General features: G+C 28.2%; 3 protein-coding genes across 4 annotated transcripts; all 3 read right to left on the reverse strand.

Annotated features, from left to right (window-relative positions):
* Nucleotides 1-1,594: 1,594 nt before the first annotated feature.
* LOC137832754 (MADS-box protein JOINTLESS-like) lies at nt 1,595-8,478 on the reverse strand. Of its 2 annotated transcripts, XM_068641087.1 has the most exons (9): nt 8,383-8,478; nt 7,879-8,109; nt 4,991-5,072; nt 3,676-3,734; nt 3,486-3,585; nt 3,363-3,404; nt 2,202-2,240; nt 1,943-2,028; nt 1,595-1,849 (listed from the first exon to the last, which is right to left on the reverse strand). In XM_068641087.1, the coding sequence occupies exons 2-9, from the start codon at nt 8,058-8,060 to the stop codon at nt 1,822-1,824; spliced, it is 618 nt and encodes a 205-aa protein (XP_068497188.1). In that variant the 5' UTR covers nt 8,061-8,109; nt 8,383-8,478; the 3' UTR covers nt 1,595-1,821. The 2 variants fall into 2 exon arrangements, with proteins under 2 accessions (XP_068497188.1, XP_068497187.1); XM_068641086.1 differs by lacking the exon at nt 8,383-8,478 and having other exon boundaries at nt 7,879-8,327.
* Nucleotides 8,479-11,765: 3,287 nt separating this feature from the next.
* On the reverse strand, nt 11,766-17,192 carry LOC137832752 (MADS-box protein JOINTLESS-like). Its single transcript, XM_068641085.1, has 9 exons — nt 17,103-17,192; nt 16,653-16,871; nt 14,636-14,711; nt 13,701-13,762; nt 13,503-13,602; nt 13,000-13,041; nt 12,446-12,484; nt 12,227-12,327; nt 11,766-12,026 (listed from the first exon to the last, which is right to left on the reverse strand). Exons 2-9 carry the CDS (start codon nt 16,838-16,840, stop codon nt 12,008-12,010), a joined length of 627 nt encoding a protein of 208 aa, XP_068497186.1. The 5' UTR covers nt 16,841-16,871; nt 17,103-17,192; the 3' UTR covers nt 11,766-12,007.
* Nucleotides 17,193-20,046: 2,854 nt separating this feature from the next.
* Nucleotides 20,047-24,087, reverse strand: LOC137832759 (uncharacterized). Its single transcript, XM_068641096.1, has 7 exons — nt 23,796-24,087; nt 23,484-23,697; nt 22,368-22,534; nt 22,003-22,127; nt 21,771-21,831; nt 21,186-21,234; nt 20,047-20,417 (listed from the first exon to the last, which is right to left on the reverse strand). Exons 1-7 carry the CDS (start codon nt 23,940-23,942, stop codon nt 20,338-20,340), a joined length of 843 nt encoding a protein of 280 aa, XP_068497197.1. The 5' UTR covers nt 23,943-24,087; the 3' UTR covers nt 20,047-20,337.
* Between the last annotated feature and the right edge of the window lie 3,364 nt (nt 24,088-27,451).

The following is a 27,451-nucleotide window of genomic DNA, read 5'->3' on the forward strand; positions in this document are numbered from 1 at the left end:
TAGTTTTTATATTGATATTTAATATCACCTACCAAACTTTTAGTTACTAACTACTTTAAATTCTAAATTAAGTTTTAATTAGAAGCTAATTCAAAATCTAGTAAAATCTTAGTAGCCAAGAAAATCATGAAATAGAAATCAATTTTTAGAGACCAAAATAATTAGTTGTAATAGTAACTAAATTAGAGACCATTTTGGAAACTAAAAAAAAAATTGGTTTCTAAATTAGTTTCTATTATTTTCTATTAATGTTAAATAGTTTCTAAATTGATCTCTAATTAGCAACCAAGGTTTTAGAGACTAAATTTAGAAACTAAATAATTGGTAGATAAAACCTTTGTTGCTAATTAGATACCAATTTAGAAACTATTTAACCATAATAGAAAATAATAGAAACTAATTTAGAAACCAATTTTTGTTTTAGTTTCTAAAATGGTCTCTAATTTAGTTACTATTGGAACTAATTATTTTGGTTTCTAAAAATTGGTTTCTATTTGATGATTTTCTTGTAGTGTAATGATGCCAATATAAAAACTATTTTACATACCAATAATTTTCTAGTTTATAAAAGAGTTAAATATATTTTCCATTATTGTACTATAATGTATAATTGATTTTTGTCGATAATTCAAATCTTACAATTCTTGGATACTTGTAAAATGGGTCCTTCCTAGTGTTTTTTCATGTAATCTTTTACAAAATAATATTTAACTTAGTCATTATAACTATTTTTTTTCTAAATTAGTTATTTTCTTGTCAATGCATGTTTGGTTTTTTCTACATGACTTTTTACAATTAAAAAAAAAATATTTATAACATTATACATTTGATTATCTCACACGAAGGTAAATTTAGTCATATTTATTATATCAACAATTATATATAACAATAAATATTAAAACACTTATCTCAACTTAAAATAAAATATATTTCCGACAAATTAAAATGTCTAACTCATCTCACATTTTTTATTATAAGATGTGAAAAATTTGCATAACTTATCTCTAATTAAGTTTTATTTTCAAAATTTTAATGTACAATTAAAAAATCTAACAAAGTTATGTTAATAGTTTTTCATTTAAAAATTGATTATTTCAAACAAAAATATTTCTCATATCAACCATTATACACAATAATAAAAGATTTAAAAAAATTATGTATACAATAAAATAGGACAGATTAAAATATTTAAGTCACTTCAAATTTTCTACTATAATCTAATTAAGTCTTGTAGACGAGGGTTCGAACACTACATTCACCAATTTCACAATTTCACAATTTAAATTGTCAAACATAGTTAAATAAAGAAAAAAACACATATACATAAATAAAAATAATTTATCCAATTCTAGGTCAATTAGTATCTTTTAATTAAATCATTTTTCATCTAATCGTTGAAATAAAGCTTTATTTATCTATATTATATAGACAATATGTTACATCAATATAAATTTGTTGTATTATTTATATAAATTAAAATTAATGCATATATATATTTTTTAAAATATATTAAATTTTAATAAAATTTGATGAAATGATAATGTAACCGTTAAATTGGTAAAATTATTCTTTATTATATATATATATATATATATAAATAATTTAGAGTAGTAGGTTAAAGTTTAAGTTTAAAGTGATACATTAACCTAGCAAATTTGGAGATGATTATAGCTGAATGCATTACTGTTATGCTAACAAACAGAAATTAGCAGAAAAGAAAAAACTGAGAGACTTTGAAATGACCACCTTCTGTATACATGAATCTTTTCTTTTTCTTGTTGATTCACTCTTCCTTTTTCTCACTAACATTGCTCTGAAACTCTATTTTGAGTCAGAAGGAAAAGGTAGCCTGCAAAGGACATGCATGAAAATAATGAAGTTCCTCACAATGTTCATTCATGAGTTCTAAAGCCATATCAAACAAAACTTCATTGAAACTTACCCCAATGTGAGGGAGGTGTCAAAGGATTGCTCTTGTTCATGCTCATGTCTCTGGACTGAACAAATTTCATTCCTAGAACTTATCCTCTACAATGACAAAGAAGAGGAACTGTAAAAGAGATCACATACTAATAAAAACAGTTCAGCTAAGTGTTTTTGACTGTTAACTGTGATTTACATTGAAAACCAAAGCAGAGTACACTCATAGAATACATTTTACTTTGGATTTCTTAATAATATAGGAAGTGAAAATTTGTTACCTGTTTTAGCAGTCGGTTATCTTCCATGAGTTTGTTTTGCTGCTTAGAGAAATGAGAAGTGATAATTAAGCATCATTGAACCAGATTATTGATGCAGAAGAATTATGACAGCCATACAAAACTATATATGACATTTCTTAGCTCAACATGTCTAAAAGAAATGAACTAATCAACCAATCAAATTCATTACTTTGTTGTATACTAACATACTTGTCCAGTTTATTTTGTTGAGTTACTGAATTAACATGTATTATTGGATTCACAGTGAATTAACATAAATATAGTGTTTAGTAGTTAAATTGTTAATACCTCAATATACAAATTTTGGATTTATATTTGTTTATCGTGTGAAATATTCACATTGTGACTACTAAGTATTAAAACTCTCAACAACAAAAAAATTTCAGCAAAGAATAAATAAATTAAAAAAAATATTTTGAAAATGTCTCAACTTTTATATAATTTCCAAAACCACACTTCTAAAATTACAATCCAAAAGCATTACAAACCAGCAAAATACAAACAAAAAATTCAAGTAGTTATTGATGCATGATATAAATCAATCATATTTATACTAATGATTTACTTTTCATTAGACATATTAATTTAATTAATCTCAATGAAATGAGATTGTGCTGATACGAGTGTAATTGAATTTGGATCTTTTAAACAAAAAATTAGGTTTGAATCTTGTAGATAAATACAATATACTATGGAAAGAAACTTTACTAAAAAAGCTCATAAACTTTATTAAAAAAGCTAAGACGTTGTTTATTTAAAGATTGACCTTTAATAAAGTCTACATCACATTTATGACATAATAAAAAAATCCTAATACCTAGTAATGTTTTTGTTTGTTGGTAAGTGAAATTGTGGTGGGTAATCACACAAGAATTTATGTCAAATTTATTCATAAAATATATTAAAAGAAGTTAACAAATTTGAGACTGAATATATTTTAAGAAGCTCAAATAAATTCTATATAAAAGCTGTTTAAACAATCCATGTCTAGATTCTAGGAGTGTTAATGTAAACTCTGCAGATCTGCATAAAATTCATTATACTAACATGATGCATAATTACTATATGATATTTTTTAGTGAAGCATAGTTGAATAAATGCTAAGTATAACTATAATTAGAAAATTTATATGGTGTTTACCTTTTGAGTAAGGATATTGATATCTCTTATAAAGTTTTGAACCTGAAAGACATAGCAGAAGTTGAATGTTAAAGAGTGTGAGCAGAAATGTAAATTTGTGTAAGGTAGAGAAGAGTGATGAACCTTGGCTTTATAAACACAGTTCAAGGATGACTCAAGTCGTCCTTCTAATTTCTGTAGTTCCTTGAAGCTCAATCCTTGCAGTTCTTCTCCATTCAGTTGTCTAAGATCAAAGTGTAAAATTACAATACATGGAATCATAAAATAAACCCTTTTGTGTTGAAATCATCAACATTTTCCTTGTTAGAAATACCTCATTTCACGACTTCTGTCTTCCAATTCCTTCTTCAAATAAGCATGACTGCTTCTAATCTGTACAATGACCAGAGAAATTGGAGCCACACTACTACAAAATATGACATTTGCTAACATACATACTAAATTAGCTTCTAGTCACAATCTTATCTTCTTTTCAAAATCTTGCGTAATTCAGGATATAAAGACAAAAGAAAAAAGTGAGGTAGTTGAAGTTGAAGGTGGATTATGTTACATGCCCTTAAAATAATCTTTCAAGCTGCTTAAATACCACTGGTGTAAATTGTTCTCCTGATATATGCACATGAGAATGGGACATTTGTGATAGTGAAGGTGAACAATGCTCTATTAAAGTTTTTACCTACATCTATCAAAGTTCAACTTGTTGATATTCTTGTGAAATTCTTGCTACCGGTTTAGCTCAACAACATTTGTTCTGGGAATGTTCGACTTGTACTCCCGGTTTGAGGAGGGTTCTTAACTTTATTTTTTGGGATAGACAGTTTGTGTTAGATTGTATAGGTCAAACGGTCTGCATCTAGTATTGTGTTAGACAATATACTCTGGATTAGACGGTGTTAGATAATTTACACAGGGTTAGACGGTGTTAGACAATCTATACAGAGTTAGACGGTCTACACATGATTATAGACAATTAGCGTCTACTTAGTGTTAAACCATCTACTCTATTAAGTGTTAGACGATCAACTTTGGATTAGACTATCAAATCTTGGTGTTAGACAATCTACACAGGGTTAGACGGTCTACACATGATTATAGACAATTAGCGTCTACTTAATATTAGACAGTCTACAAAGGATTTGATGATCAACGTCTACTTAATGTTAAACCATCTATTTTATTAAGTGTTAGACGATCAACTCTATAATAGATTATCAAATCTTGGTGTTAGACAATCTACACAGGGTTAGACGGTCTACACATGATTATAGACAATTAGCATCTACTTAATATTAGACAGTCTACAAAGGATTTGATGATCAACGTCTACTTAGTGTTAAACCATCTACGCTATTGAGTGTTAGACAATCAACTCTGGAATAGACTATCAACGTCTTCTTCTGAAGTAGATACTCTTTGTCTTGTCTTTCCTATAGTCTTGCACTCTTCTTGTAGAGACGATAATCAATATGTTTTTTTTTTCTCTTACCTTCACTCCTTCAATCACATAATCATACCATCCTGTTTCTATAATATTCAGAATCATGAATATTGATTTTTTTTGCTATTCAAATCCTTGAATGCACAATAAAACTCCACTGGTGGAATAAAAAATAAAAACAAAAAAGTACCTGTTCCGTGGGAGGTAACTGGTCTAGTTTGTCTTGGTTAAACTCTGACCGTAAAATATGTCTTTCTGTTATTTTCTGCATACTTCAAATAACGAAAAAAAGGTTGCACGTTAATTTCTTTAGGGCTAGAAAAGAACTTGGATTTTTTTATGTTTTCTGTTTAAACTATATATGAGATCAAATATCTATTATGAAAATTTACATAAATATATCCACCTTTAATTGGAAAATTTGATAACAAATGTATAAAATATAAATAATACATATAATACTGTCATTCAATCATAAACTCCTAATAACTTATTTTTTCTAATAATTATATCTAATATAATTTTTTGTTAGCTGATGATACAATTTTTTTCAGTATCCTTCCTTTATTTCCTTTTAAATTTGTTCCACTAAATACATCATATTTATAATAAAATTTTCTATCTCCTCTTGGCCGATTCTTAGGCTAATTTTGGGAGTTCACTATTTTACTCAAGAAAAAACTTTGCACCAATAATTTTCCAGTGAAAATGTATAATAACTAATTAAAAGTTACATCAACCCAAATTTTTAATTAATTAATATTGTAAAAAAATTATACCAACAATCTATAGAAATTAAATTCAGATTTAGTTAATCCAAACCTTTCAAGGAATTTGATCATTAAGCTGATATATAAAGAAAGAAATGATAATACCTCTCTTCAGCCAAAGATTAATTAACTTTGTGGTTATCAGATCTCCAGCCAATAATTGACCTGTTCTTGATTAAATTTGTAAATGCATAGCTTTGAAATTATTCTTAGTGACTTTATCCTAACTTAATTTGATCTTAAACTTATACAATATATCAATATGGTTTATGAGTTCAGTTTTGATACACTTTTTTATAGTTTCTTTCACACTCTGATCAAACAATTAAAAACCAAAGCTATAAACTTAGAGTTTAATGTAATTAATGCTGTTTTTCATGATCAGTATTTCAATCATATAACTCAACTCAATGAATTAACTCTATAAAAGACCCATAAAGTAACAATTAGAGATGAAAAATCAATCCATTTTTTTGGTATTGTCTAAAGTCATCCCAATTTTAATGGAGAATTATAATAAGGTTGGATATAATTATAAGTAATATCTGATTTTTTAAATTGGCACGACGATAGAAATGAATATATTCATATTCACATTATCCACGACTTCATATGTATTTCCTTTTCAAACTACTAAAACATATTTAACTTATTAGGTAAAGTAAGAAATTTCTAAGTAAGCCATTTGTTGAGTTTAACTTTTTTGAATAATTATTTAATATTTATATAATTATTATTTGATACTTTAGAAAAAAAAATATGTATCTTTTTATCCTTAAACACTTAATAAAATCAAGTTTTTTTATATTTTTTTTTAAATATTTAATGAGACAATTGGATATAAATATAAATTTTTATCTAAAAAATAGAATGTACGTAGTAATCATACCCGCACCCACTCTCTTATCATCTAGTTACAACATTATCAATAAATATCTTATTAATAAAATATCAATAATACTAATTCTTGTCATCTTGTTACAACATTATCAATAAATACCTTATTAATAAAATATCAATACAACTAATAATAGTGTTTAAATTACACTTGATTTTTCTCTCATGTTAAAATTACTCGTGTATTAATAATTGAACATAATTGCATTTTGGATTTTTTCCCAAAATATACAAATTTCTTTACAGTGATGATTGTTAGATATTATTAGATATAATTAGATATTATTTGATATTATGAGATATTATAGATATGGTTATATATTTCATATTTATGTAATGGGCTTAGCCCATATGTTTCTTTACCTATATAAACATAACCCTATGTATTCAATATACACAAGGGATTTATCCTATTCTTTCTTTTTCTTTAATATGGTATCAAAGTCATTTTCGAGTCTATCCTATCGAATATTTGTTAGGTTTATCAGGTCACCACTCATATGCACGAGCTTCTATCTATCACTCTCAGCGTGAGGGGGTGTGATGGAGATTCCACATCGACTAGAGATTAGAGTCTTTCATTGTATATAAGTGGGTGCAAACCTCAATCCTATGAACCGGTTTTATGGGGTTGAGTTAGACTTAAAGTCCATTTCTTAACATGCACAACAAATTTTGTCTAGAATACTTTTTGTATTTTAAAATCACAAAATGAATACTAGTTGATAAAGACCCCTTTCAATCCCTACTGATTCATGCAAATATACAACCACTTCACTACATACAGTAGCAGCATAATCAACTCATCATTCCCTACATACTTACATTCCACTACACAATTACCTATATTTCCAATATATAATCCATAAATCATACCTTAAACAGTTCAAAGAGGGTGTGAATAAAGTATATATTAAACAGTTCCATTAATAATTTCATGAAAAAAAGTGAAGTTAGAAAAACAAATACTACTGATATATGACAGCAATTACTACTAGTTTATACAACTAAAATGACTCATGAAATTTTTGTAAAGTTTCTTCAAAACAACACTTAGAAAAATGATATAAATGAACTTTTGTATACTAGTGTATGCAGAAACCAATTTTAACAATGTTACACTAAGGAACACCAATCCGCATGTGCATGGGATGAATCATGAATGTTAAGAACAAGGTTTACACAAAGCATACAATTTTGTTTCGAGTTTTTTTCCTTGTTTACACTCTGAAACAGCAATCCAAACATGATGATAACATTTGAAACAAAATCCATGTGGAGTGAACCCTAAACCCTAGAGACATTATTACAAATTAAGGAATGATAAAATTTGAATTGAAAGAAACAGGTGAATTGATCTGTGTGTGGTGAACTCGAACATGGGGAAGTGTGCGTGGGAAGAAGAAAGTACCTTGAACTTGCATAGTCGAAGAGTTTGCCACCAGGTGAAAAGACCATGAGAGCAATCTCAGCATCACAGAGAAGAGAAAGCTCACGTGCCTTCTTCAAAAGCCCACTCTTCCTCTTTGAAAATGTGACCTGCCTCGCAGTCACGTTCACGATCTTCTTGATCGGTATCTTCTTCCTCACCATTTTGGTCAACAGCGATCAGCAAGACCATACAATTCTGGCTTTATTGCTTCTGAGACTCATCAAGTTTCACATGAAATAAAAAGATTGAGAAAAGGAAATAAAAAGATTAGTAATTTGGGTTTTAAAATAGATGGTTTGGCGAAAATTGCGTGTAAGAGAGGAAAAGAAAGTGATTGTTAAGATGCTGAGAAAAGGATTGTGGTGGAAGGCGAAAGAGCAGAAGGAACCCTAGGTAAATGGGGGCGAAAGAGAAGAAGAAAAAGAGAAGAAGAAAAAGAGAAGAAGAAAAAGAGAAGAAGAAGTTAAGAAGAAGAAACCTAACCTGAGAAAGAAAGATGGATGCAGGGAAGACAAAGTTATCTCAACATTTATTATCGTACTCACTGACACATCAATCCACGCATTTTTACAGGCTTCTTCCACAATATCTACCTTTTACTACTTTTGGACGAACAACTTAGCTTCAACTATATATAAATACTTTTTTTATTACTCAACTATTCATCCTTCAAAACATTTCCTCTTACTCAAAATATTTCTATTTGCGTATTATTTTTTAAACTGAGAACGGAGAAATCCTAATATTCGATATAACCGACCGTCATTAATATATATATATATATATATATATATATTAAACGTGTTCAATAAATAACAATAATAATTAAAAAAAAAATTAAGAATTATGGTTATTACTAAATTTAGATGAGATCATACCAATATATCCTTATAAATTATGAATCATGCTATAAATCAGTTAACAACTTAAATTTGATTGATTTTATCATCACAGTAAAAATCCATAACTAAATACTATAAATAAATAAATATGTTTTTATCAACTTTATAATATACACTAGCATTGGAGTACATTTTTAAGGTCCACCCAAACAAAGACAAAAGAAAGAATAAGGAAAGAGACTAAGAACGTATCAATAATTGTACAATCAATTCCAAATATTATTTAAGTTACTCTTTCTTTCGCGATAGAGTTACATCAATTAATATTCTTCCTTGTTTCGCGATAGAGTTACATCAATTAATATTCTTCCTTGTTTATGATGGGAATTCACTCTCAATCTCCCAAAAGTCTAATTACAGTGGAATAGAAGAAAATTTCAAATTAAAATAAAGGTGAAAAATGTCAGTGAAGAGGAAAGAATACTACTTCAAAAAAATATAATGGACAAGGGTATAATCGCATAAATATTTTTCGTGGAAAATTTTCATTCATTCTTACTATAGAATAAAAAAAATGACATCACCAAATAAATGTATCAAGAACTGGGTTTAAGATTGTATTTAATTAGTTAATATTATAAACAATTTATTCTTGTAATATATAAAACTTAAACTCATTTGTATAATTTAGGAATGTAAATTAATTGAATTAAGTTAAATATTTAAAATTAAATTTTATTACTTTGAAAATATAAAATGTATATACCAATTTTTTTATTAGTATATATAATTTTGTATTTTTATTTAAAACCACCTATTAATTCCGACATATATAGCATGGTGGAGAAGAAATAAAATGTTATGTAATTTTGACCTACTATTCTATCATTCAATTCTATAGTACATATATCATATTTGTTATTAAATGCACAGTTAATTTGGAAATTCCTTTTATATAAAAATTATATAAATAATTTCATATTAATCTAATTTTTTTACTTTATTTATATAAATTAAAATTGACATAATACTAAAAAAATATAGAAGTATTTGACTATTTTAGCCATTATTGTTGTTTAATTTTTAAAAAATTGTATATAAATAATGATGATAATATAAAATTTTCATTTAATAATTAAATTTTAATTTTTCATGTAAAATTGTTAATACCAATTCATAAAGTTATATTCTTGTATTTTGATTATAGTGTACATGTATGCATGTATTACCTTTATTTTTATATAACTATTAAACTATCTCTCTAAAATTTTATTAAGGTTGTTTATTAGTGGATTTGATTAAAAATCAAATAAAATCCAATTCAATATTTTTCATTAGTTATTTTTTATCTGATTTTGGAAACTTTTATTACAATCTAAATAAAAAAAACGGTGAGTTTTGATTCAAATTTAGTTAATGGGAATTACAAATGTTGCTTTTTATTATTATTATTATTATATAAAAGAGGAATTCTCTTTTTTTTTACACAAATGTTAAGTCATTTCATATAAATTATTTAAAAAATAAAATTATTTTTTTAATTTTTTAAATTAATGTTAAGGGAGTTTTTATATGCAAATTAACTTATCACTCTTTCCTTAATAATCTTATTTGAAGGAAGCAATCGAAAGAGAGATAACATACTTTCACTCTCATTTGATTCTCACATCAAATCTCACATATCAAGTAAAGTAACCATCATTTTAAATATTTTCTCTATTTCATTTCAAAAAAACTCTATTCTTTGGTAAAATCATCATTCTTTTGTATCTATCATCACACTCTCCGATTCCAAAATTATCAATGAAAGAAGAGAAAAAACTTAAAAAATAAGAGAAACTCAAATCAGATGAGAGAAAAAAAGAGGTTGATTAGTCAATTTATCATTTTTCTTTTACATGTTATTTTTTTTCTTTTCAATTTTGACTCATCCAAGAATATTTTGACTCATTGTAAAAGTTGAATAAGAGAGAAAATTGTTGGAGATCCCACATCGACTAGAGATGAGGAAAATTCATTATATATAAGTGAGTGCATACCTCAATCCTATGAACCGGTTTTATAGAGTTGAGTTAGGCTTAAAGTTCACTTCTTAATAGAAATTGCATATACACAGACCCAACACAAATGAGACTTCATTATTTAAACGTGACACAAAAAATTATTAATTAAATAGACAGGTTTGAAAAAAAAACACACATTTTGAAGTCTGAAGCATGACATATGCACCGAAGCATAGCACTAAACAAGTGGTATACTAAGAGACAAAGTTAAAAGGAGGAGCCACCATAATTCTTGGTTCAATTATCCACATGCATCTATAGTAAAACGTTTATAGTGTCAAAAACATGCATGTATCCAACTAAAGCAACTCAAGGTTTTTTTTTTGTCATTTTTTTTACAGGAATTTGAAGATGTACACATATCATGGACCTTAATATAAAAGCAAACATAAAAAAAAAAAAAGCTTAAGCCAAAGTAAAGTGTGAAATTTGCGTTCATGTTTTTGGTTTATACATGACTGTAATTAATTTTAGTTTTTGCGTTTTTTGTTATTTATTAATTAAGGGACATACTCTGAAAAAAGTAAGTAGAGAAGCTGCCTTAGAATTTAATATTGGACGTGCATTTAGGTTTGCCTTTCTGTATGCATTAATGTCAGAGACGTGCTCATTTATGAAAACTCAGACACGTGATTCTCGTTTCGATAGTTATTAATATTTTTTACTCAAACAAATATTATGTATATATACTGTATATAAAAAAAAAACTTGTTTACAGATACTGTATATGATGTAGCTATAAACTGTTTAATGGGTTATAGAATATTGTTCAAAAATTAAATATTTCCACGGTATTTTATATATTTTAGTTATATTTTTCTTATTATTATAAACAAACTATACTAATTTTTATATCATTTCAACTTTTAAGAATTATGAACGAAACAAAATAGTATTTATTTATCTTCAATTTATTAAAAGTAAAAACAAACCAGAAGATTTCTTTTTTGTCTGTTCTGAATTTTTAGATTTATAAATAACCATTCCTATCTATTTAAGCTGCCACGTTTGGCATAATGACAAGTGCAATGTTCTGTTTAGGTTACAAAATAAGTTGCCCCAGCTGTGAATATTTTCAGCTGCTACTATCAAAAGCAAATTGTTTTAAATTCCAAAAAACAACACTGATCTTGTGTTTCATACAGAAATGGAAAGCTAATCTGTTCACTTCTCACTATGATCCTCTGAACCAATATTTCTGTTTCATTCAAATAAACGCAGCCTGCATGAACATAGAAATTAAGATAATCACAAATGAAAAGGAGCTTCTGAAGTAGCACCAGAATGAAGCATTCCATAAATTTTGTAATCTCCCAGATCGTGTGATCAAACATGTTGAGATGTTAATTACAATCTATTCTAAAAGACGAAAACATGTTGTATCTGACTGTTATAGAAGGATGAAATGAAGTGTAAACTAACCCCAAATTGAGAGATGTGTCAGAAGGGCCATTGTCTGGAGGAAAATCAGATGAACTGCTGGTAATTGACTCATAACATTGCCTTTGTTCTGGAACCAACTTCTGTTCATAAAAGTTCTATTAAAATACTGATATTGATTATTGCTAAGTAAGTTTCAAAGTACGATATCTGTGTCAGAAAGCTCCTCAATAATGAGCTAGGTTTTGAAGAGCCTATCACCTGCTTCAATTTCTGGTTCTCTTCTGTAAGTTCGGCTTCCTTCACAAGCAAATTAGTTGCCAAATACATTGCAGAAAAAGGTTCAGTGAATAAAGATTCATGAAAAAATTGCCAACATGCTGCATTATTATAAACAAACAAAACAAACAAAAATTCTTTTTCAACTCAAAATTAAAATATTTCATTCTTTATAATTAGATAAAGACCTCACTTTATAAGTTGGTTTTATGAAGTTAAATTAAACATAATATCAGAATCATTTAAAATTTATCACATAAAAATCGCAAAATTCAAAGTTATATGCCTTTTGATTACTTTTTAACTATCATTAGGACGAATAAACAATATACTTTTAGCTTATTTTCTATCACATCGGTCTCTATCTGTTTGTGAATCAGAAATGTAATGAAGTGTGAAGTTTCGGGTGAATAACTGAATATGCAGTATCCGTTGGTTTCGAATGTTTGATATATTTCAAGATACAAATTTATTTGACAGAAATACGAATGATATCACAAAAACATATGGGATTTGAAATGTACGTGAGCTATTACCTTAGTTTTAAGGCTGTTGATCTCTTGTGTAATTTTTTCATCCTGAAATCAACACTTCAATTAATTAGTATTCTATGTGAAAAGCATGCACAATTTACAAGTACAAAGTTTACTTTATTGTGATTATAATTTAAAATAAAGAAATATTTAAAATAATTCTTTAGTTTCTGATGGGAAAATCTAAAAAGTTTTTAATTAAAGAAGGATGTAGAAAATTTTATGATAGAGTTTTAATTAAAAAAAAGGTATAGAAAAATTTATACTGAAAATTTAATTAGAGAAACTTTGTAATATAGAAAATTCTAGAAGAAAGTCTATATCTTTCCATAAACACCTATAAAATACTTCATTATATTTGACATTTTAAAACAAGAAAAATTAAGTTCACTCTTTTTATTCTCACATCTTTCTCTAACTTTTAGATGTACAATTAAGTTCTAGATTTCATCCCATAAGGGGAAAGAACTATGATGAACTTAGAGTACAAATAATTTGGGATAAACCTTAATTTTTGAAATAGTGGTCCAACGTCTGAGGAGAAGTTCCTCCAGTTTGTGCAGTTCTTGTATTGTCAATCCTTGCAACTCTTTCCCATTCAACCGACTGCATTAAAGAAGCATTTATGCAAATCATATCTCAATGAATGTATATTTTTTTTGTATATCTAAGTCTAAATTAAAGTAGTTGCAGTGATTGCATACCTCAGTTCATGAGTCTTATCTACTATTTCCTTGTGCAGCATGTCAAAAGACTCACTTCCAAGCTATCCATGGGACAATAGATAAAGAAGTGACATGAAATATATAGAATCATGTGACACCAAATGACCATGAGAAACAACAATACTTGTTCCACTAGATAGAATTATTAGACAAATCAAATCAATAACGTTAGACTCTTGAAAACAACATTTCATTATGTGTTTTATGTGAGATCGAGGAGGAATCGTCCTCACAACTTCTCTCTTAACTTGTCAGGTTATGAGTGTTGTTTGGAATTGTTGGGATTTAGGTTAAATTTGTAAATCACTTTGCTCTAAAGGAACACTTCTAACAACTTCATTATCCTTGACTTAGCAAAAAAGACAATAAGTTGTGAAAAGGAGTGTGGGTATGCATTTGGAAACATAGAAATGAGATTGTGATTAACCAAACAAAAGTGAGTGCAAGTGAAATCTTTGCTCTGACCCAATGCAATCATGGTCTAGGTTAAAAAACAAGACTCTAAGAGCAATTTTTTCTTTTTCCGATTGAGTCCAATGTTCGAATACTTGCATTAATATGGTAGTAAAACGTTGATTTTGTGAGGATATAGAAGTCAGTATGTATTGGCAAGTTTTTCTTTCTTTTTTAGGGTGCTTTCAGATGTGATGTGTCGTGTATAAGAGTTGAAACACTTCTTTATATTACATTTCTTATTTTTTGCCGATTAAAAAAAACTCTTAAAAACAAATTTATATATTAAAATCTCAGACAAACCAAGACACCAGGAAAAAAAAAAAAGAGGCAAAACAGTAGGAGTACTCTAGTGAACTTACTTTTTTGATTGCAGTAAAATATTCAATTATCTCTGAGAAACAGAGGTCTTTAGGTTTCATCAGTTAATGATTGTTAGAAAGTAAAAGTAGTTATTATACCTGTTGTGCAGTAGATGAAATGTCTGATCCTTGAACACCAGAATGCCGATTTCGCCTTTCAAATATTTGTTGCATGCTGAAAATGACAAGGACAATTTCAAAACTATAAACACTTGTTTCTGTAATCATTTTTACTTCAACTGATTTGCATTCAATTCTCATTCAAGAAATTTTTTAAACTATACAATAAAATAATAATATATATAAAAAGGTGTTTCAACCTATACACAACAAAATAATAATGTAAAAAATATATACAATAGAGAATTATTTTATATTTATACTACTAAAAGTATAAATAATTAATAATCATATAATCTTTCTAAAAAATATTTATGTTTTACTACATAAGTACAAAATAATCATAAAAAAAACTACTTAAAGATAGTAGAACATATCTTTCTTCACAACATTTACATTAAGATTCAAATTTCCACATTATAATTTCGCAACACATTATAGTCATCCACTTTCATAATTTTTTTATTAATAAAGAATTAAATCAATAAAATGAACACTTCAAGATCCTCCAATTCTTATACAAAACAATCTTCACAACCCTAAGTAAAACCACTATATATGTAATTCAACTCGATTAACCAAACATTCTTCTTCCTGCACCTAGTTCTAAAAACCATATAACTTATATTAGAAGAGAAACATTTACTCATTACGATGAATCTTCCCAAAAATAGACTAAGAATATGTAGGTATACTCAAGAATACTCACTTTCATAGTAAATGTTGTAGAAATAGGAAATAAAAGATGTAGGTATACTCAAGGATACTAAAGAATTTACGTTGTACTAATAGGTATTTGGTATCCTTCATTATACTTCCTACATCATCTTTAGATAGTTATTTATGTACTTGAAGTTTCATGTCTTACACGAATCTTGTGCTATAAAAGATTAGACTAACTATATAAATATATATAGATTTGTGCATTTTGTTCAGCTTAATTTTGTACTATTTTAATATCTGATAACTTTTTTTATCAGCAAGAAAAAACATAATAAATGTAACTCACTTTAGGGATGGTCAAGAAAATCCGAACTGTCTTAAGAAAGTGAAATCGATTAAATAAAAAATGTTTCAATTTAAGAGACCAGAAGATCGAATATAACTTCAAGTGAAACCACTGGCAAGAAATTCTCATGCAAAGCTCCAAGATTAATCCTTAAGTAAAAAAATCATGGTTAAGTAAAGTCTTATGATTCCTAAGTTTAAACCTTTTACGTATGGTTAAGTAAAGTCTTCTGAACATAGGGTATTCAATTTCACTTTGGATATTTTTAATAGAAAGTCACTCCAACTAAGTATAAAAAACAAATTTTATTTAATTTGAGTTGATTTTTATTTGATATAAAATTCCGACTGAATTAAACCAAATATTTATTCTTTCATTATAAATAAATTTTATATTTTTATTATAAAATTGTTCAACACTTTATAATAAAAAATTGTCAATTAAAAATCACATGTTGTGAATCACTTTTATAATTTTTATATTTATAATTTTAATTTTCTTACCAATTAAAAAAATCACATAATATCATAATTAAAAACTATAATACAAAATTTGTAATTATTATTATTTTGCCGAAATAGTTTTAATTTAGTTGTAAAAACGATATTTCACTTAAATTTTATTAATTGAAGTAAGCTATGTACTTGATGTATTTTTCAACCTTCTACAATTTTCATCTGTTGCCATTGCAGGCACTACCAGGTTTTATTCTCTCTATATAAAACGTGTGTACTGGTATAATTAATTGTATTGTTGATAATCATATTTCTTGTAGTGGATCAGTTCTATGAAAGAAATTCATATCTTTCAATACTGTCTTTGATAAAATATCAGCATTGATTTTTGGTCATTGCCATGAAATTAAAGTAGTGTTTTCATATTTTGTTTGACTGTTTAGGAGAATATGAGAAACATTTTTTGAATAAAGAAAATATAATAGAGATAAAATATAAAAAATGATAGAAGAAAAAGAAAAGATAGAAATACCTTGAAGTGGCGTACTCGAAGAGCTTGCTGGTGGCGGAAATGACTATGAGAGCAATCTGAGCGTCACAAAGAGTTGACAGTTCCTGAGCCTTCTTGAAGAGACCTTTTCTCCTCTTCGAAAATGTCACTTGCCTCGCGTTTATGTTCTCGATCTTCTTCATCGCTATCTTCCTTCTCGCCATAATCATCCAAATTCCAACCCAACAAACTCACATATCTCTGTATCATACGAGTGTCAGAGACTGAACAAAACGAAATATATTTGCATGTACGGTATGTTGGGGTTTTGGTTTGACACGTTAGAGGTATAAATTATGATAGATCTTGGAGAAGAAGCAAGAAATGAAGAGATGTGCAAAAGGAAAAGGGAAAAGGGAAAAGAAAGAGAAAGCTTGTTGATTTGCAAGGAATGAAAATGAAGGTGTAAAAGGGAAGATGATGAAGGCTTACCTAAGAAAGTGTGTGTGTTTATGTTTCCCAATTTCTGGCTGCTATTGCTCACTTTGGAATGTAGATAGGAGAAGTAAACACTCTTTTTATATTGTTTTCCAAAACGAGTATTTCCATATTTTATTTTATTTTTTTCATTTTCTTAGATATTTTTTCCGTACAGATGACTACTGTGTGAATCGCCAGCTATAATGACAAGTGATGTGATCTCATATCTACCCATCTGTAGTAATCCATTTGCAAACTTTTTTTATCTTTTTCTAAGTCTCAAGCACTAAAGCTAACTTAAATAATTGAAATTAGGATTAAATTTTTTTTTATTCGTGTATAGCGAGTAGGATTTTTTTATTTATTTAAATTTTAGATATTCAATTTGTAAATTAGAATTAATTTCTTTTGTATATAAAGTGATATTTAGTTTTTTTTTAAAAATTATTATTGTTTTAAATTATACTTTAATCTCATAAAAATGACGAAATTTGCATTTATTTATATATTATATAAAATGTTAAAGGATACTAACTCGCGCATGTCTACAAACACTCGTTAGGATAAGATTAAAATGACTCTGATATTTTATTAAGAAATGATATTAACTCAATCTTATAAAAATCAGTTTATAAAGTGAGATAGTTACTAAAATATTTTTATTTATTATTGTGAAATTTTCAACACTCATTCTAATCATTTTCTTTCTATAAAGGAAAATAATTTTTTATCTTTATAATTCAAAGTTATATTTAAGATTTAAAGATCTTAAATTTATTTTCATATAAGTATAATTCAACGAAAGAATTTCATTGAAGAGCAGAAAAATTGACAGTGTAACCACTGAAAGATTCAGAAGTAACTAATAATAATGTGGTTGTTTTATATTCATGTCACTTTTCAAAAAAACACGTGGAATACAATATCATGTGATTGGTAGAAGCGTGAAAGATGGTCCAATGGATAAGATTCTTTAATTCAGACTCTAAAATCAATCCATTTACAGCTTCAAAAGCTATTAGGATTACTTATGCTCTCTTTTATTCCAACCATGGAGGAAAAAAAATGGAATTATTAAAGAATATGAAAAATTATAAAAAAAAAATAAGTGTTTTAAAGGAGGTGAATTCCCTCTAGCATAGGACTTGTGACACATTCTATTTCCACATACATCTTATTTTGACTTAAAAATAGTATCATAAAGATCAATCACGTATTGTCTCTTTATTTTAAAAATTAGTGTTTCATCATGATTTTATTAAAATAGATTATAACATGTTTTCATAAATTTAACAGATCAATTATACAAGTTAATTTGATCATATTTTTGGACACATCAAGAAACTATATATACAAGTCTAAAATATAAATATTAGAAACTTACATAATAATATTTTTTTTTTACCAGGACTAAATAAGACTTGTATTAAAGATACTTTTGTTCTTAATGATATCTAGTCATCCGTTTTGGTTTTCTTCAACGTTCAAGTATGTGTTTATAGTAAGTTATTGGGAGTTTTTTTTCATGCACCCCACATTTTTCTTCCTGGACCCTACATACTTTGAAATACTGAAAATATCATAGTTTTGGATAATTCCAAAATAGGGGTTATGTAAGCAAAAATATTTTTGAAACAGAAGTTCTGTAAGCAAAGGGTGTTTTTGAATTAGAAAATCTGGAAGAAAAAAAAAATCATCCTTTCCAGAACACATTTTTTTATTTATTTTTGGATTGATAAATTCGGAATTAATAAAATATATTCAAAAAAATATGTTCCAAAAATATTTCAGAAAAAGCAATCCATAAGTCATTTTTAAAAGGGTAAAATAGTCTTCTTCAAAAATAATGGGGTGCAGAAAGAAATTTTGTTAGGGTGCAGGAAGAAACAGCCAAAGTTATTAATGTTATTGAATCTCATTTTGGCAAATGCTCCCTGCAACCAATCATTTTTAACCTGCACCCAACATATTTTTTTAATTTCCAAAAATGCCCTTAATTCCGGAAATAAAAATCCGGAATTGAAAATAATATATTCCGGAAAAATAAATCCGGAAGTAATTATTAAGTTTCGGAAATAAAAATCCAGAAACAAAAATTAAAATTCTATTTCGGACAAAAAAATCCGGAATTGAAAAATAATACATTCCGGAAAAAAAATCCACAAAAGAAATAATTGTGTTTTGGAAATGAAAATCCGGAAACAAAAATAAAAAATCCATTTCGGATAAAAAAATCCGTAATATAAAATTTCGTTCCGGAAAAGAATATCCAGAACACATATTTCGGAAATTTTTTTTAAGGACAGTTTCGTCTTTTCCGCTGGGATCGGGTGCAGTGATATGGTACAGGAAGCAATTGCCTCTCATTTTTACCTATTTTCTGGACATGTATTTTTACTTATATGTGATGGGCCTTACTGACTATGGGCCTCTCTTAAACCCAATAGACTTGTTAATTAATAATTTGATGTTACTTAATAGCGTAATCCTTGATTAAGAGTGATAATTAAAATATCAAGATAAGAATGTTATATTGTACAAGTGACGTCCCTGCTTATGCAATATTATTAACACATACAAAAATAAATATACATAATATTTGATTGTAATATTTATTTATATATTTACACTAAAATAAATAACTGTGTAAGTTCATGGTATAGCCTCCAAACTACTCTGTTCATTTTAGTCGTGAATATGCATTTTAACTGGGTTCAGTACTTTTAGCACGAACTTCCCTATTTGTCTTATGTAAATAACTATTTTCTTGTCATTATGAATTCTATTTATTGTTTGAATTTTGTTTGGAAAAATCAATCTAAATAAATAAATATAAGTCTCTACTGCTCAAGGCTAAAACTACCCGTGGAAGTTAACAAGAAAGTGAACAACATTTTCATGAGCTTATCAAAAACAGAAACTATGCATGTCATTAATTACTGAAATATAAACTCTGTTTCGAAGGCAAGCATGAACAAACACTGGTTAATAGCAGCTAAAACGCTGTAAAGAACAGAGGACAGATAAAAGAGAGGGCCACACTTTTCAATCACTCTGCCCTTTTTCTTTTCTCGTTTTACAGGGCAAGAATATGAAAAAATCTAGTATCTTGACACCAACCTAATCAGGTATAAAGCCTTACGGAAAAGGACACGAGTATTTTGTCATAATTATTCAACAATTTTTTCTGTAAAGTAAAAAATAACAGCGTGTATTTTCAAATAACAAATTTATAAATAGTCACTAATCATTGAGGCCCCTTTCCTCTTCTGTTCTCATGCTTCAATAAGGTGAACATAAAATTCCCTGAAGTTAGTGCTTTTATATCTGCCAATTCAATAAAACTCAAAATTAAAAGAAAAAACAGAAAGTAGTATTTCCATAAGATCTGCTGAATTCTTTCATTGACATATCTTTCAAAGTTTCATGTATTATACTAGTAAAAAAACTAATATGCATGGAGTATCCGAGTTCAAAATAATTTTTAATGTTTCTTTGGGAGGGCAGAAGTAAAATGCAGAGAGCATTATGTAAATATTTAATGACTTGTGGAAATTATGTATGTTTTCAAACTAGATCATCAGAGACACCAGGGAAATAACAAAGAATGTTAAAAATCATTTTGTTAAAAGTGGGATTGCAGTCCGTAAGATAGCAGTTTAGCAGGAAGTCCATAAATATAAAGATGCATATCTCTATCCATTACAGAAAAAACTCATGAAACGTGTATGAAACTAGACATATTGATCAGAATATTCCACCAAATTAAGGTTAGTTCTTTGCAGATTACTTCCTTGCTGTCTATGGCCTCAAAACCCTTTTCAGCAGGTTTTCAAATGAGACCCTCATGGTGTGACGAGGAGCTCTTCAGCTCACTTTACCACCAAGTATAAAGAGCAGGCATTGGCCCATCGTTTTTCATCCACTTCATGATCAATTATAATATAACACATAATTACATACACAAACAATTATTACACATAAGGACAAAACAGATGGTGTTTACCTGCTTAAGTCGTCCACTTCATGATCAATAATAATTATAATATAAACATACACATACATTTCTTACAAAGAGAAAACAGACCGTTTTACCTGTTAAAGTCATGCAACTTGCTTCCCGGCGAGCATACCTGGCCAGCGCCTATAAAAAAATAGTTCAGTATGAACGTGTGTGTATACTTAATATAAACGACGAAAACAAGAAAGCATTGAGGATACAACTTAAAGCATCGGACATTTAGTTAAAATATGAAAGGCAAAGGAAAGAATGAAAAATAGTCTCTACTTCATTAAAAGTGATCACCATGCTTGCCTAGTTTGGAAAAGAAAATCCAGTGTTATGGTAATGTGTCAAAAATTTATCAATAATAAAAGGATGAATTCTTGAAGAGTCAAGCCATGCCAAAATATTAACCCACCCAGAGTGGAGGCAACTGGTGAATGGCAGCAGGTTAAGAAGTAACTTTATTGGTGAATGGCAGCAGGTTAAGAAGTAACTTCATTGGTGAATGGTTAATATTAACAAGTTATGTGGCTTGATGAACCACTTGCCCCTGGGTTCAACATCTTGGCTTAGATTGAATTACCAGGGAATGGTCCCAATCCCAAAAGCCTACAGTAGAAAATTCACACAATATTTTTCTGCAGATATGAAAAATGTTACATATATAGGCATACCTGCACTGATTGAGATGCAGCATTGTCTTCAGTTGAAGACCCATCTTCAGAGAATATATTCCTGAAACCCCCAAAAAAACACAGATGAGGGTAAACTATGAATATAAAGGAAGTAGTAGGTTAGACCACCGAGTCTTCACTGATTCAATATCCAAAACTGAGAGAAGCAAAGAATTGATCTAAAGTTTCCTACTTTCAACAAAAACAGAATTACACTCAGATTAGTACCTACCTCCATATGGCATTGGAGAAATCACTAGGTTTAGCTTCTGGAAGTATTGCAGTATCATAAGCAACAATGTTCCCATAAAATATCTTCTCGAGTTCTTTCATCCACTTAGTCAGTAGTAGGTTAACCTGCCATTTCAAATTGAACGGTCATAATTCACCAATACAGGCAAGTCCCCAGACTATTTTGGAAAAATTGCAAAACAGGAATTTAAGGCAAAATATCAAGGAAATATGATGTCAAACAGTTGTTACTAAATGTTTTAACAGGAAATATTGAGGAAAATTTTCACAATGTACATTGCTCCCAAAAACTTTCACAATGTACATTATTCCCAAAAATATATCTATTCATAAATGACTACTTACTCCAGCTTTGGACACTCTTAGCTCCACATCATGATTGTAAATCTCATAAAGGTACTGCCCAAATTCAACACCCTCCTTTCCCTCTTGCTTCAAGCGACGCAAACATAACCACATATGAAGTACAAGTAAAGAGAATGTTGTTTTGAATGTTTTCTCCAAGTTAAAAACTGCAAGCAAATGCAAGAAGTTTAGAATGCCAGAAGATCTAACACTAGTTTAACAAAACTTTACACTAATACAAATCAAACTCCTACCACACCACAATTACTCAATTATAATTGCAGACAACTAAGTTGTCAAAGCACATATATATCTAATCACCGGAGACACACTAGTACCGGAAAAGATAAACTTTACCAAACAAGCATAACACAGCTGCCTTTCCTTAAATGGTGGGAACTTCAAAGGCAGAAACAAATGTCAACAGGAGGAAATGTCTTCTTTAGTTTGTTTAAGATTGCTATCATCAGAAAACATATTCTCTTTATCCCACACGAAAATATAGAACAAAAAGAAAAAGAAACATTATCAAACAAAGTACTACAAAACACAGACACTCAAACAACATGGCTTTTTACTCGCTGTATATTCACCACCAGAGAACCTAATACAAAACATGAACCAAAGAAAGAATAGAGTGAAGTGATGTGAACAGTTTTGTCATGTTATACACGCGGAGGATGAATTTATCATTAAAATTCCATGCACAAATCCACTAAACCTTGTATTCCTATTCTACCAAGTACAAGTCAGCAGGTATTTAAAAATGTAGGACGGGAAACCAAGAGCTTCCACTGATAGCAAACAAGCAGAATATCATAGAAAATGGGTACAAATCTCCAAACTACCAAAGATGCATAACTCCTATATGTATGAAGCTTTGTATTGTGAAAAAATCATTGGCTGTCAATTTATTCAACCCCAAAAGCAGCCCAAAAGACTAAATTAGTGAGATTAAGGTTTCAAAGAAGGGTCTGCGAGTGTGATTTTGGCCACAAAATCAATCTTTTTGGGGTGCCCTCAACCACTACCGCAGTTTAAAAACTTGGATGGGGTACAAGAGCATAGTTGCGTGAGTGAATAGTGATAAGAGCATAAATGCATCTGAGAACGGACCTTCGTAAATGGGAGGTTTATCAACCTGTGAAATGATTCTACGGTAGACGACATTAGCCCCTCGAATTGACATGCTCTGCTTACTATAAAACATCATGAGTTTGAGCATGAAACGCTTGATGCCCTGATAGTTAGGTTCTTCAACTCTGAGGGGTGAGTCAGGGGGCAGGGCCAGCGAACAGGGTTTAGACCAGAACATTTTGTCTGGGTTAACCTGCGAAGAACAAATTCTGGGTTAGCAGCACCGAATGAATAGTAGTTGTGCAGAGTTTAGTTATGGTTGAAGAGCGAAAGAAAGTGAAGTTTGCATACCTCAGGGGGTTGAGGTTTGTCGTCTATGGTGGGCGCGGGTGCAACCCCAGCGTAGGTTTGGCGCGTGACATTCTGGAGAAAATTAAGATGGCTCCGTGATCCAAAGTTGGAGATTGGAGAAATTGCTTTGCTCCATCTTCGTAACATTCTGGTTATGAACACAAATCAAAACTTAATTGATTGTGTTATGCAGAACAACCCAGAGAACAACACAGTGACACGCAAAGCAAGAGATTGAAAAAATTAAAAAAATAAAATAAATAGAAAAGGATTAAACACAGAGCAACCCCTGCGGCTAAACTTGAACGGAGTTGATTTAAACCGGACTTTGATGGACCGGGTAGATGGACCGGGTCCTCACCCACTTATTACTGCTTATAATTAATCTTAGGTTGCTTCTTCCTGCACCTCCATACCTTCTTGTGCCACCCCATAAATTTTTCTTATTCCAAAAATACCCTTTTCAATATTCTGGATTACATAATCCAGAAGTTAATTCTCTAATTATAGAAAAAGACTTCCGGATTATGTAATTCAGAAGTCTTTTGTGATTAGCTTCCAGATTACATAATTCGGAAGTCTTTTCTATACATAAGATTAGCTTCCGGATTATGTAATCCGGGAGTCTTTTTTTTTATATGTGTTATTAGCTTCCGGATTACATAATCTAGAAGTCTTTTCTAAATATGAAATTGACTTCCGAATTATGTAATATGGAATTTATCCGGATTACATAATCCATAGGTTTATTATTTCAAATCCAGGGGTGAAAAAAAAAGATAAAATGATATTTTCATATTTAGTATGGGGTGGCACAAGAAGGTATGGAGGTGCAGGAAGAAAGAGTCTTAATCTTAATAAAAAGGGAATTTCTTTCTGCATTCCTACATTTTTCTTTCTACACTCCTACCTCTTTTGAAATACCAGAATTATTCTTGATGATTTTGAATGATTTTGGAATATGGGTTCTGTAAGCAAAAGGTATTACCAGAATAGGGTTCCATAAGCAAAGTGTGCTTTTGAAATAGAAAATCTATAAGAAAAAACATCATTCCAAAATATTCTATTCAGAACACATTTTTTAAATTTTCAGAATAGTAGATCCGGAATTCATAAAATATGTTTTGGAAATATTTCATAAAAAATAATTTGAAAATCATTTTTAAAAGGAGTGAAATGGTCTTTTTCGAAAATTATGGGGTGCAAAAAGCCATTTGTTGGGGTGCAGGGAGAAATACCCCAATAAAAGAAAGAAAAATTGAATTGCGTTATTTTGGGCCTGATGTTGAGTGGCCCAGCCCAGTGGAGAGGAGGAAGTGAGTCCTTTTAATCAAAACCCTGGTTGAGAGTGTGCAGCCTCGGTCCTAAATCACTGGTCACAACGCATAAAGCTCGTTCACTTTTCAATTTTGTACTTTTTACATATATTAATTATTACATAATAAATTTAATTAACATACAAAAATTTAATAAAATAAAATAATAAGAATTAATAAAATAAAATTTTAATATAAAAATACATAGTTATTTATAATAAACAAATTATATAATTATTATTATTATTATTATAAATATAATAATATTATTTATATTTCATATAAAATTATTTTCTAATTATAATTTTTAAGTTTATGGATATTTAAATTATCTATTTCTATATAACAATTTACATAATTTTAAGTTACCCAAATCTAAAAATAAAATACTTAATATTTAATTATTATTTTTAAGACAATAATAAATTTTTAATTTTATATTTTAGAATTGTTAGTCTAAATTGGCATAAGGAACCAACGTAATTATATTTTAAAAAAATTAGGACTAAATTGAATTTTTTAATAACATGAAAGTAAACTGATTTTTTTTTCTAAATGTATGGAAAAGAAGTTAATTATACTTACATATTATGTTATAATTTTTTATCAATATTTATGTTTTTTAATAGTAATAAAAAAAAAAGTAATTAATAATAAATTAGTATATTTAATTTTTAATTCGTTTTTATTCATTTCCTTTAATTCAAATATTTTTTTATTTTCTTACTTGCTTTTTTTCGTATTTATTTTTTTCTTCTTTAATTCAAGCAAAGTTAATATAATATTTTTTTTAATATAAAAGTGTTTTGCACTGAGAAAAAAAAAAGAGTCCATCTTACTCTTTTTAGCATTGGAGTATAAAGATCCATTTGTCTCATTTTTAACCTTTAACTACGTGTTGGAGCGTTGTGTTAAAATTATGTTAGAATTGTCAAAAATTTAATAAATATTTTTTGAATTAGACAATTTATTAATATATGTCTTACGAATATCATATAAATATCGATATCTGATACGTGTGTCCAATAAGAACACGTTATTTAAGAGAATGTCCGAATCTCGGACATCAATTTATTTTACGCTTAAATGTTTTCTTTAGAGAAACATTAACCTTAAAAGATCAAATACATGACAATACTTGTCAATCATATAAAGGTCTGCACCTAAATTTTGTCTTGGGTTTACAAATCCTCCTCAATAATCTTACTCGTCTCTTATCAAATTTTATCTTCGCATGTCTTTGTCAACTTATCAAATTTTATCTTCGCATGTCTTTGTCAATATTAATGTGTTCGGTTTGTTGTTCTATAAAATTCTCACATGAGAAACTCTAACAATGGTTTAAATTTATAAAACTATGTGAGTTTCACTCTTTATTCAATGAAAGTTTCTCATAATTTTTTTGTTTTGAAAAAAAAAATTAATAGATTAGAAACAATAAATTAAAAAAACATTAAATATTGTGTTGATATAATTCCTCACTTATATATCAATATACATTTCATTACATCAACTATAGAAATAGAAAATAGAAAGAATTTTTCACAACTAAGTTATATGATAAATACAATTATTAAAATAGATTATAATATTTTTATAAGTCTAACTTAACTTTTTAAAACTGATATACTAGTGATATATTAAGATTAAGTTGGGAGTTAATTTCATCATAGGTCTAAGATCATATATACAAGTATAAGATATAAATATTGGAAACTTACAAATATAAATTATAAAGATATCATTTTTTTATAAAATAATAATAATAATAATATTTTTTTTTTACAAAGATCAGGTAAAATTTGTATTAAATTTTTTTCTATAATATTTTTTTTTATGATACATAGTTGAATTTCATAATTACTTATCTTCTAGACACTTATCTTCTTTATCTTCTGGACACGTATTTATACTTATCTTTTTTTATCTTCTGAACACGTATTTATCCTTATCTATGATGGACCTGGATGATCATGGACGTCTATTAGACCCAATACATCTGTTAATTAATAATTTGGCCTTGTTTAATAACGTAATATTTGATTAAGAGTAATAATTAAAATATTAAATGTTTCACTCTTGTCCCTACAAAATTAGTTTATTAAATATGCATGTAAACAACTTTAAATATCTCCTCATTTATACTAATTACAAGATTAAAAGAAAAACTAGACTCAATCTATACAAATTTAAGTTGTATTTCTTGTTTTACTTTAATTTATTCTACAATATGTTCCATACTTATTTAAAGTAAAAAGCAAATCCAGTTTAGAAGTGTTATGCAGATGAAGATGTCTTTAAAAAAGCAAAGAAAATTAGAGAGTTTCAAACTTGTATAAA

This window comes from Phaseolus vulgaris, chromosome 6 (assembly GCF_000499845.2).
Source record: "Phaseolus vulgaris cultivar G19833 chromosome 6, P. vulgaris v2.0, whole genome shotgun sequence".
Lineage (NCBI taxonomy): Eukaryota > Viridiplantae > Streptophyta > Magnoliopsida > Fabales > Fabaceae > Phaseolus > Phaseolus vulgaris.